The sequence below is a fragment of the Theropithecus gelada genome, chromosome 1 (genome assembly GCF_003255815.1).
Source record: "Theropithecus gelada isolate Dixy chromosome 1, Tgel_1.0, whole genome shotgun sequence".
NCBI lineage: Eukaryota > Metazoa > Chordata > Mammalia > Primates > Cercopithecidae > Theropithecus > Theropithecus gelada.
Window position 1 is genome coordinate 13,315,525 of NC_037668.1, and position 12,613 is coordinate 13,328,137.

Here is a 12,613-nt window from a genome sequence, read left to right on the forward strand (position 1 = left end):
TTTGGGAAGCTTTCAGCCGTTTACTTCCTTTGAGTATGTTTTCAGCCTTGTCCTCTTTCTCTTCCCCTTCCAGACATAGATAACAACATGAAAGTGAGACCTTTTGAGGTAGTTTCACAGGTCCCTGAGGTTCTGTTCACTTTCTCCCACTGTCTATTTTTTTTTTCCCTGTTAAGATTGTGTAATTTCTATTTTTTTCATCTGCAGTATATGGATTTCTTTGCTCTGCACCATCCATTCTGCTGCTGAGCCTATCTGCCGGAATGTTTTATTTTAGCTGTTGTATTTTTACTTCTAATACTTCTATTCGGTTCTCCTTTATGTCTTGCATTTATTTGCTAAGTCTTTCTACTCATCCATTTGTTTCAAGTGTGCTCATAATTACTCATTAAATCATTTTCATCAGGCTTGCTTGCTTTAAAGTGTTTATCAGACAATCCCAATACCTCTGTCATCTCATTACCAGTGTGTATTGGCTGGCTGTTTTCATTCAGTATGAGATTTTCCTAGTTCTTGGAATGATGAATGATTTTCAATTGAAACTTGGACTTTTGGGTATTATGTTAAAAGAGTTTTGATTTTATTGAAACCTTCTGTTTTAACTTCCTTTTTTGAGTCTGTTTCTGCAGGGGAAGGGGAGTGCTGCCATCTCATTGTAGCCAGGTGTGTGCAGAAATCCCAGTTTCTCACCTGATGGACCTCTGTTGACACCCTGAGTGGAGGAGCTGCTAAGGTAGGAGAGGGAGTTCCAGCAGCCCACTCCTCCTCCACTGCTACCTCCCTGGCTGGGGGGGTAGGAGTGCTTCATTACTGCTTTCCATGTGGCCTCCAGTGACACCACAGGACACAGGCGGCTTGTTACTGCTGGGTGGTGATGAAAGTCCTGACTCTCCACTAGGACTCCTCTGACACCAGCATAGCAGACAGAGGAAGAAGCGCCTCATGACCACCTAATGAAGTCTAGGCTCCAAATGTGGTTTCTACTGACAGGGAGGTAAACATATTGTCACCTGGCAGGGATGATGATGACAGCTCCAGCTTCCTTCTCTAACATCTGTCATTGAAATTGTTTTTCCCCGCTAGGTAAGATGTCATCTTTCTCTGTTGCTTTTGAGATATTTTCTCTGCCTTTAGTTTCCAGCATTTTAGTCATTGTGTGTCTCATGATAAAGAAAATGCTGGAACCTAAAGAACCCCCGGGCAAGGTGGGGGTTTAGGGTATGTCATTATACCTGTGCAAGTGTGAAACCCAAAGCCCCTCACTGGGATTTTGCTGGCTTTTATGTTGATGCAGCCACAGCTTTTTTTCCATGGTGCTTGACCTGAAGAATAGGATGATCATATATAAGTGTCTTGTCTTGCTAGACTGCCCCTTTGCTGATCCTTTGCCTAGAGAGAGCAGGATTGTATTGGGGGTTGTTGGATCTGTAGTCATTGGTATTTCTGGGTTGCCATCTCCTTTGACTCTACATCTAGGATGTATGGGGGGGGGGCATGGAGGAATCCTGGGAACTCATCTCCTGGCTTTCTGTGGGTCTCGAGGAAGCCAGATGGCCTCCTATCTTCTCTTCGACTTTCAGTCTTCCTATGTTTGTTTTCTATACAATGCCCAAGGTTTTTAGATGTAATGAGCAGGAAGAATAGGGCAACGTTCATCTATTCCGCCTTCGCAGTGTACGCCTTTGATATCCTTGTCTTACCTTATTGATTTGGGTAGGATAGTCATGTGAAATATCAGTGGTGAGTATGGTCTTCCTTGCTTAGTTCCCAGTCCTAGAGGAAAAGCATGCAGTCTTTCATCTTGAGGTAGGATGTTAACTGTGAATTTTTTGTACGTGGTCTTTATCGAGCTGACGAAGTCCTGTATTCCTATGTTTCTGATAGCTGTAAAACATTTTCTTTCTTCCCTTCTTTCTTTTCTTCTTTCTATTTTTCTTATTTCTTTTTTTGTTTGCTTTGTTTTTCTGAGACGGAGTCTTGCTCTGTCACCCAGGTTGGAGTGCAGTGGCGTGATCTCGGTTCACTGCAACTTACACCTCCTGGGTTCAAGCAATTCTCTGCTTTAGCCTCTGAGTAGCTGGGATAACAGGCGCCTGCCACCACGCCCAGCTAATTTTTGTATTGTTAGTAGAGACGGGGTTTCACCATGTTGGCTAGGCTGGTCTCAAACTGTTGATCCCAGGTGATCCGCCCACCTCGGCCTCCCAAAGTTCTGTGATCACAGGCATGAGCCAAAGCGCCTGGCCTCCCTTCTTTATCTCCATCATGAATAGATGTTGAATTTGTCAAATTATTTTTCTTCATTGACTGATACATTTTTTTGTGGTCTGGTTTTGGAGTTGGGGTAATCATAGCTTCATAGAAATAGTTGAGAGGTGTTCCTTCATCTTTTGTTTTCTGGAAGAGATTGTATCCGCCTAAAAAAAAAAAAGAATTGATGTTAATTTTTCTTCAACCATTTGTTAGAATTCTCCAGTGAAACCATCTGGACCTGGAGCTTTCTTTTCTGGAAATTTTAAAATAAGGAATCCAATTATTTTCATAGTTACAGAGCTACTCAGATGACCTGTTTTTCTTTAGCTGATATTTATGACAGATTTGTCCAATTCATCTGGGTTGTCAAATATATGTGTGTACAGAATTTTAAATAGATTTTCCCTTATTATCATCCCTTTGATATCTGCAGAGTCTGTATGAGTGTAGTCTCTGTTTCGTCCTGATGTTCATAAGTTGTGACTTCTCGTTTTCTTTGTCAAGTTTATTGATCTTTTCAAAGAGACAGCTTTATTTTCACTGGTTTCCCCTTTCGTTTTTTTCTGTTTTCAATGCCATTGATTTCTGCTGTTATCTTTATTATTTCCTTCCATTTGCTTTAGGATTTTTTTTTTTTTTTTTTTTTTTTTAGATTCAGTCTCATTCCTATGGTGAGGCTGGAGTGCAGTGGTGTGATCTCAGCTCACTGCAACCGCCACCTCCTGGGTTCAAGCGATTCTCCTTACTCAGCCTCCTGAATAGCTGGGATTACAGGCAGGTGCTACCACACCCAGCTAATTTTTTTGTAGAGACAGGGTTTTGCCTTGTTAGCCAGGCTGGTCTCGAACTCCTCACCTCAGGTGATCCACCCACCTTGGCCTCCCAAAGTGCTCGTATTACAGGCATGAGCCACCAAGCCCGGCCTGCTTTAGGTTTCTTTTGCTTGCCTTTTTCTTGTTTCTTGAGGGGGGAACTTAAGAAGAATGAATATTCGAGACGTCCCCTCTTTTCTTTTATCCCTTTTTAAAACTTTTGTATGTAATTATTGTAGGAAGTTAGGCTTGGGCCTGCAGACTATGGAAGGACAGAATATACTAGGCCGCTGCTTTAATAGCAGGTGACTGCTTGTCGCCCACCCTCTCTCCCCCACCTTAGCTGCCTTGTCCGAACCAAAGAGTTTAGTCTAGAATGAACATTTACTAGCCTGCAAAATAGTTCACTACATCTATTCTTATCAGCTTGCCTGACTGCCTAGGTAGTAAGTCAAATACTGGAAAAGCCCCTGAGCTGACCATGATTGCAATGCATTATGGAATGCAACAAAATGCAGGGAGACAACCCTAAAAACAAAACAAAACAAAACAAAAAAATCCTAAAAGTCCCAACCCAAGATCCAATAGGCGACATCGGAATATTTTGACCCCATAGTACTCAGCCTATGAGGAACCGGGGGAGGCACTTGCACACTAGGGGATAAATTGCTTGTTGTAAGCGTACTGGGTCTATCTGCCTCCCAGACACCCGATCTTGCAAGACTGTCATTAAAAGTCTCACTTCTGCTGTTTTCTGGGTCTCTGAGTCCATTCTTTGGGTTCGGACGGGTTCGTTTATTTCTCACAATTATTTCTAGGCAGGCCTTGTGTAGTGGGTGGCTCATGCTTGTAATCCCAGCACTTTGGTAGGTTGAGGCTGGAGGATCATCTGAGGTCAGGAGTTCGAGACCAGCCTGGCTAACATGGTGAAACCCTGTCTCTACTAAAAATACAAAAATTAGCCGAGCACGGTGGCGCCGGCCTGTAGTCCCAGCTACTCGGGAGGCTGAGACAGGAGAATCACTTGAACCCAAGAGGCGGAGGTTGCAGTGAGCCGAGATTGCGCCACTGCACTCCAGCCTGGGTGACAGTGCAAGACTCCGTTTCAAAATAATAATAATAATGATGATGATGATGATGATGATGGCATGACCTAAAGTTATGCAAACATTTGCCTTACATAAAATTTCAAGTTTTCAAAGTTGTTAGCTGGGTGGACGGCATGGCTTTACTTCCTATTTCTTGGTATTTCCTAATCTTGTTGAAAAAAAAGTTTTTCTTTTTCTCAAAGGCTGATTTCAGTGAAAGCCCATCTGCAGAATGTTATAAATTTAAATTATAAAATAACTACAAGTGCCATTGACACGTTGGTTGTTTTAGCAAGTGACCTAAGGCCACCTCTCGGATCAGCTGGGGGCTGCCTTCCAAGACTGCGCGTCTGCACCGCGTGCCGGGGCCTGGAAGTCACACTCGGGGGTAGAGCGGCAGCGCGAGGCCCGCAGTACTAAGCGCGGGGTCGCCCCCGGCCCCCGAGGGGGTGTGTCTTCTGCCTCTTTAACCTGGCAGGGGCAGTTCAAGTAGCCGGGGAAATCAGTGATTTGCAGGGTCAAGGGCTGGTGCTTTGAAAGAGAGGCGATTTCCCGGAGAAAGGGATTTCCCGGTCTCCGCTGCACTGGGTGCATCCCCTCGGTTACTCCTTTTCTTGGGCCGCGCGAATGCGTTGTGCGGTAGAGGCGGCAGAGTACCTTTAAGGCCCTCCTGCATCTGCGCCTGCGCCTTGGGCTCTCCTGCGCGCAGAGCAGGACCCTGAGGAGACAGCGGGCAGCAGGCTAGGGGCTGGGCGGCGGTTGAGACAGCGGCTGTATTGGGGGATAGGTGACGGTCGCGAGGCTGCCTGAGCTTCTGAGTGAGCTCGGAGCTTTGGGAAACGCGTGAGGGGCGACCTGCGGCGCCAGGAGCGGGCAGAGGCGCGGCGGCGCGGCTGCAGTCTGGATGGGAAGTTACGGTTTACAGCGAAGTCCACCCAGCGTTTCCGAGGTGAGGGCGCCGCGCCTGGCCGAGCGGGCGGTGAGTCCGGGACCGCGGGTGCACAGCTGGGTCAAGCTGCGGCTGTCCCAAGTTTTGCTGCGAGCGGCGGCGGAGGCGCGGCGGGAGGGATGGGGAGGCGTGTGCTGCGGCGCCGCCGGGGCCTAAGTTCCCTGCGCTCGATTCCTCGCCTGCCGCTGCCGCCCGCACCCCACCTCTCGTGGGCGCCGGGGCAGAAACTCGCTAGTGGGTGTTCTGTGGCATCCCAGGGGGTGGAGGGACGGAGCAGCTTCGGGGGCATGTCCTCGTATATCCTGTGGAGGACACTGACCCCGCATCCTACCCTTGAGGCCAGAAATCGGTTCCCTCTGGGGACCTGAGAGGCGAGAGCGCTCGCGTCCCTGACTTGCAAAGTTGGGGTCTTTAGTGGCCTCCGGGATTTTGCTCCTGTCGGTGTCTCCAAGCTGGTGATGGGCAAGCCAGGTGTGCTAGGTCCAGGATGCACGTGAGGAGCGTTTGTAGCCATCACTGAATCACCTCATGACTAGCGGGGCAAGCTTCAAATTAACCGCAGGATTTCCAGTAGGCTGGATTGTGGGGTTGGTGTTTGCACTCCAAAGAGTTGCTGTGATTTCCCTGTGTCTGTCTGTCTCTTTCTGGCTTCTTAGATCATCTCATTTGCCGTCCTTTCACCGAAGAGTTAACCAAGACGTTTGGCATGGTTTCCTCGCTTTCCTCCTATCTTTTGCTGCTAGAGCTGCTTTGGAAAAGAAGTCTTCTCTTGCAGTGGTATCTTTTCTTTGGGTTCCAGTGTTGTTCATCCTTTCTTTGCCGAAAGAATGAATCCCAGTGCTGCAGGAAGTTAAAGAAAAGATCTGCTGGTAGTGTTTTGCCTTTGTTCTGAGCTGATATGCTTTAGTAGTTTTCTTTCTGTTTTTAAATTTTATTAGTAAAATTCCACCAGTGAACCAGAAGCTCTTTTTTTCTATTGTGACATGTTAGCTTTAAGATTTCTGAGAACTTTGTGTCAAAGAAATCTTTGAAAANCCACACTCAGAAGCTCTTTTTTTCTATTCTGAAATGCTAGCTTTAAGATTTCTGAGACCTTTGTGTCAAAGAAATCTTTGAAAAGTTACTGCAGTATACATTCAGCTCTTTTCTGTATTTTTTTTTTTTTTTTTTTTTTTTTTTTGAGACGAAGTCTCGCTCTGTCACCCAGGCTGGACTGCAGTGGCCGGATCTCAGCTCACTGCAAGCTCCGCCTCCCGGGTTCACGCCATTCTCCGGCCTCAGCCTCCCGAGTAGCTGGGACTACAGGCGTCCGCCACCTCGCCCGGCTAGTTTTTTGTATTTCTTAATAGAGACGGGGTTTCACCGTGTTAGCCAGGATGGTCTCGATCTCCTGACCTCGTGATCCGCCCGTCTCGGCCTCCCAAAGTGCTGGGATTACAGGCTTGAGCCACCGCGCCCGGCCTCTTTTCTGTATTTTTAGTACAGATGGGGTTTTGCCACATTGCATAGGCTGGTCTGGAGTTTCTGGGCTCAAGTGATACACCTGCCTTGGCCTCCCAAAGTGCTGGGATTACAGGCATGAGCCACTGCACCAGCCTGAGATTCTTAATTTTAATGAAATTATACTTTATCAATCTTTTCCTTTATGGTTACTGCTTTTTGTGTCCTGCTTAAGAAGTCAATGCCTAACTTAAGAGTATGAATACATTTTTCTGTGTTAACCTTATAGCAATTTTATTTTAGTTTTTGTATTTTTTTTTTTTTTCATACAGGGCCTCACTCTGTTGCCCAGGCTAGAGTGCCATGGCGGGATCTCAGCTCACTGCAACCTCCACCTCCTGGCCCAAGCGATCCTCCCACCTCAGCCTCCTGAGTAACTGCGACTATAGGTGTGTGCCATCATGCCTGACTAATTTTTATATTTTTTGTAGAGATGGGGATTCAACATGTTTCCCAGGTTGGTCTCAAACTCTTGGGCTCAAGTAATCTGCCCGCTTCAGCCTCCCAGAGTGCTGGGATTACAGGCGTGAGCTACCCCACCCGGCTATGATTCACTTTTTACTACATGGATGTGTCTGCTCGATCCAGCACCATTTATTGAAAAGACCATCCTTTTCCTTCTGCACTGTGTGGCACTTTTTTTCATAAATCGAATGACTGTATGGTCATCTGATTTATGAAATTAGTGTGGGTGTATTTCTGTTTCTGGACCAACCTGGGCATCATAGTGAGATCCCATCTCTACAAAAAATAAAAATAATAAATGAATAAAATTTAAAAAATAAGTGTGTAGAGCAGATGGAGTCACAGGTGATAATTTATAAATGATTGTCAGTTTCTTGGCTACATATGGGAGTTGGTAATTCAGATGTGTTGGGCGTTCAGGCAAAATGTATTAAGTGAATTATATGGTGTTCAGAATGATTGCTAGATATTCATTGTGACTTGAATTAGATGTTATTTGAGCCCCCACAGAGCTACAGTTTTGACTCTTTTATTTATTTGTCTTTTTAAAAGTTTTACAATCTTCCTGTCAAGGCAGTAACTTTTTTATACTTAATTGTTCTTAGGTATTTAATTACCAGGAAAACTATAGATCGTACCTAATTAAGTGTTAAGCCATTTGAAGGGCTGATGTGATGTGATGTGAACAATAGTATTCTACATAAGAGTTTTCGGGCTACATCAAATAATTTTTTTTTTTCTCTTGAGACAGTGTCTTGCTCTGTCGCCCAGGCTGGAGTGCAGTGGTATGATCATGGCTCTCTGCAGCCTTGACCTCTCAGGCTCAAGCAGTCCTCCCACCTCAGCCTCCTTAGTAGCTGGGCCTACAGGCATGCACCACCGTGCCCGGCTAATTTTCTATTTTTTGCAGACAAGGTTTTCCTGTAGTGCCCAGACTGGTTTCAAACTCCTGGGCTCAAATGATCCTCCACCTTGGCATCCCAAAGTGTTGGGATTACAGGCCTGAGCCATCACCCCTGGCCATTTTAGTTTCAATAATTTTTATATTTTTTTATTTTAAAAGATTTACTCAAATCTCTTACAGCTATTATTTATGAATATAGTATTCATTGCTATTATGATTTTATATGTGTTTAATCTCATTTTCAATATAAGCTCCTGGAAATTAGGGATTTTTGTCTCTTTTATTCACTAGTGTATTCTCAGTACTTGACCTTGCCTGGCATGAAACAGATATTGAATAAATATTTGTTAAATGAATGAATGAATGAATGAACATACTAATACTATATTCAACAATCTCCAAGTATCACAGTTTTCACCATCTACCAAATAAAATAGCTGGTATAGAGCAGAGTCACAGTCAACCTGCCATAAAAGGAAATGTCAATGAAAAATAAACCTTTGTATGTGTAGCTACTGAGATTTTGGGACTTTTGTTACTGTAGCATAACCTAGTGACAGCTCAGTGAGACAGTGTATAGAATATATGTGTACAGATAGACCAAATAGACCAGTAGATGAGATTCCAAAGATAGTTCAATAAGCATTAACTAACTACACCCACACACTATTAATTGCCTAACAGAAAGCATCAAGTTCTTGTTTGCTAAGATCTGCCTCAAATATTAGTTACTTTGTGAAGTCTTCCCTGGCTACTCAAGTATTTTAGTCAGGACTCTATTTTTTTCCCCCCGAGGCTGGAGTGCAGTGGTGCCATCATAGTTCACTAACCTCTAATTCAAGGCTCAAGGAATCCTCCTGCCTCAGCCTCCCGAGTAGCTGAGACTACAAGTGTGTGCCACCATGCTCAGCTAATTTTTCATTTTTTATTTTCAGAGATGGGGTCTTACTATGTTGCCCAGGCTGGTCAGGACTGTATGATTACATATGACAGAAACCCAACCAAGTCTAGTTCCCCACCACCTTTCAACCTGCTCCTCCCTGGGTCTTCCCAGTCTCCGTAAATAGCAGCTCCATCCTTCAAGTTGCCCAAGCCCCAAATCTCAATGTTAACCTTGATTTCTCTTTTATCTCGTAGGCAATCTGAAGGCAAATGCTGTTTAGATGCAGGCCAAGGTTCCTGGTGACCCAGGCTCTCACCAGCAGATTGTCCCTTACTGTCCTCCTGAGGGTGTCTGGAGCTTCAGTGCTGTGTGCTCTTGGCCTCCACACTGGGGTGCCACCGACTCCCACTGTCCAGGGCTTCCAGTGGACTCTCCGAGGCACTGATGTAGAAACATCCCCATTCGGTGCACCAAGAGCAGCCTCCCACAGTGTGGGCCGACAGGAAGAGCTGCCAGATCCAACAGGTAAAAGTCCCGAGGCATTGCCAGCCCGATGGGGTCAGAGTCCTCTTTCTATTATGACTCAGATGTGAAGGGAAGATGCCAAGGGCCCTAAACATCGCAGGGCCTTGCCTGGCATGAAACAGATATTAAATAAATAGTTGTTAAATGAACGAACAAATCTTCACAGCGTGTGCCACCCACAACCTGCAGTGCCGTAGTCAGGTGGAAGTGATTTTACTTCGGGAGAGGACAGTGTTCTCTCCAGGACTTTTCCTTAGTAGCTAGATCTGCATCCCTCTCCTCTCTCTTCCCCTCACCCCCCATTCTCTGTCCCCATTTCTTTCTCTGTTTCCACCCTGCCATCCCCTTTCACCTGCCTTCTCCTCTTCAGCTCTCATGGTTCACCCCCTCCCTGTCCACCCGCATCCCCCAGGCTAAGGCCCCTGCACTGTCCTGGGTGGGGAGATGTGTCTGGTTTTAGGCAGTGCCCTCTAGATGTGTCCAGGATGGGGAAACATGGCTCAGTTGCCAGTATAATGGGTTAAAAGAGTGGCCACTTTTGAAGGCCTTTCCCGTCTCCCATTCCAGGATCCTGTAGTACTTAGAATTTATGGGCCACAGTGGAATTCTTGGTTCCCAGGACCGTGTGGTAGATGCCTTCTTTCCCTGAGCATTCATGGAGTGACTATTAGGTACCAGGCCCTGCTTAGGGCTAGAGGCCCCATAATGAGTAAATCTCTGGTCACTACCCCACGGAACCCACCACTGCAGGCATTGAGCGGGGAGAAAGAAAGGGGCATGGCCTGTTTGTTTCCTTCTCACATGGCCGCCCACCAGGTCCTGGGACAGTAGGAGCCAGTGCAGGGAGAGAAGTCCAGTGAGAAAGGCAAATGGACGACGACAGACCCAGGGGCTGAGGCCCCCACCTGCAGCCGGGCAGCTTCTGGAGTGGACAGGGAGCAGCAGGGAAGGTCATGGCCTGGTGTTCTGGGGTCCACTGTCTCATTTCATTCTTCTGGGCACCAGAACTTATCCAAAGACAAGACTCAGTGTTTCTGGCAACAGTGGGCCAGAGACAGAATGTGTTTCAGAGGAGGAGGAAGGGGCTGTACCCCATGGAAACAGTATATGGTTTTACAGTAGTGTGTCTTTCTCTAATAACTAGTTAGCATGTTCCTGTTAATGGAAAATGTTGATGGTGTAAGTTCCCCTGGATGTTCTCATCTTCATGTAACTTTGTTCATTTCCTTCCTTCCTTCCTTCCTTCCTTCCTTCCTTCCTTCCTTCCTTCCTTCCTTCCTTCCTTCCTTCCTTCCTTCCNCTTCCTGCCTTCCTTCCTTCCTTCCTTCCTTCCTTCCTTCCTTCCTTCCTTCCTTCCCTCCCTCCCTCCCTCTTTCTCTCTCTCTTTATTCTTTCCCTCCCTCCTTCCCTCCTGTCCTCCTTCCCTTCCTTTCTTCCTCCTTTCCTTCCTCCTTGCCTTCCTCCCTCCCTCCCTTCCTTTCTTCCTCCTTTCTTCCCTCCCTGCCTTCCTCCCTCCCTCCCTTCCTTCCTCCCTTCCTTCTTCCCTTCCTCCCTTGCTCCCTGCCTCCTTCCCTCCCTCCCTTCCTCCCTCCCTTCCTCCCTGCCTCCTTCCCTCCCTCCCTTCCTTCCTCCTTCCCTCCCTCCCTTCCTTCCTCCTTCCCTCCCTCCCTCCCTTCCTTCCTTTCTTCCTTTCTTTTCTTTTTCTTTCTCTCTCTCTCATGCTCTCTCATTTTGTTTCCTTTTCATTCTACTTTTTTGACCAGACCACACTGTACTGAAACCTACATTATTTGCCAAAATCTCTGGAGCTGCTTCTGTCTTGCAGGTCCTGTAGCCCTTAGCTCCTCCCAGCCTCCTCCTCCTTTGATTTGTGGGTGCCACTAGGGCAGCTGCTGAGTCTCAGTGGTTCCTAGTCTTCACCAAGTTCTGCCCACCCAGCTGGTTTGTACCTGTCCTTACCAGAAGCCTGCACTGTCTAGATCTCTGAGGCTGCTTCTACCTAACTGATCTGCTGTCTGTGTTCTGAGGGTACCCCAAGGTTAGAGGTAAATGGCACAGGCGTTGAAATCTCCCAACTGCTCTGACTCCAGGTGGGTGCACTTCAGTGCGAAGTACTAACCACACAATAGCAGGATGCCACCAAAACCTTGATATGGGGCTGCTGCATCCTCATTTAAAAAAATTAATAGACTTTATTTTTTAGAACAGTTCTAGGTTTACAGAAAAATGGAGTGGATAGTACAGAGAGTTCTAGGCTCCCCTGTCCTCCAGCACACAATTTCCCCTGTTAGTATGTTGTATTAGTGTGGTCCATTTGTTATAATTGATGAACCACTATTGATATATCATTATCACCTAAAGTCCATAGTTTACATTAGAGTTCATTGTTTGAGTTTCACAGATTATGGGTTTTGGCAATTACATAATGTCCTAAATTCCCCAATAGAGCATCATGCAAAATAGTTTCACTGCTGAAAATTCCCTGTGCTTCACCATTTCTTGCCTCCTCCTCTCCTCCACCCCTGACAACCACTCATCATTTTACTACTTCTATCTTTTTGACTTTCCAAGAACGTCCTAGAGTTGGAATCGTACAGTATGTAGGTTTCCAGACTGGCTTCTTTCTAGCATTATGTACTTAAAGTTCCTCCATGTGTTTTCATGGCTTGATAGCTTGTTTTTTAAAATCACGGAATCAGATTTCATTGTATGGCTACCACACAGTTTGTTTATTCATTCACTTGGTGAAAGGCATCTTGGGTACTTCAAAGTTTTGACAATGATGATAAAATTGCTGTAAGTACTTATGTGCAGGATTTTGAGTGAACTTAAGTTTTCCAGAGTGACTGTACCGCTTTGATTTTCGCTAACTATGGAGAGTTCTGGTTGCTCCTCATCTTTGACAGCATTTGGTGTGTTCACCTTTTTGCATTTTAGCCATTCTAATAGGTTTGCAGTGATATCTCATTGTTGTTTTAATGTGAAATTCCCTCATGACAAATGATTTTGAGCATCTTTTTCATATGCTTTTTGGCATCTGTATATCTTATTAATGAGGTGTTCAGATCTTTCACTTTTTTTTTTTTTTGCTTTGTGTTCTTTAGTTCTCAGAATTCTTCATATATTTTGGACAGCAATTTTTCCATCAGATTATTTTGTAAATATTTTCTGCCACTATGTGACTTGCTTTTTCCATTCTCTCAACAGTGTCTTTCACAGAGGAGAAGTTTTTAA

General features: G+C 45.6%; 1 protein-coding gene across 1 annotated transcript in view; it reads left to right on the top strand.

Moving 5' to 3' along the window:
* Positions 1-5,222: 5,222 nt before the first annotated feature.
* Positions 5,223-12,613, top strand: part of NBPF11 (NBPF member 11) — a 46,551-nt gene continuing 39,160 nt past the window's right edge. The window contains 2 exon segments of the mRNA XM_025375383.1: positions 5,223-5,672; positions 9,109-9,379. Of these exon segments, the coding sequence (XP_025231168.1) occupies positions 9,124-9,379 (256 nt within the window). The 5' untranslated portion in view covers positions 5,223-5,672; positions 9,109-9,123.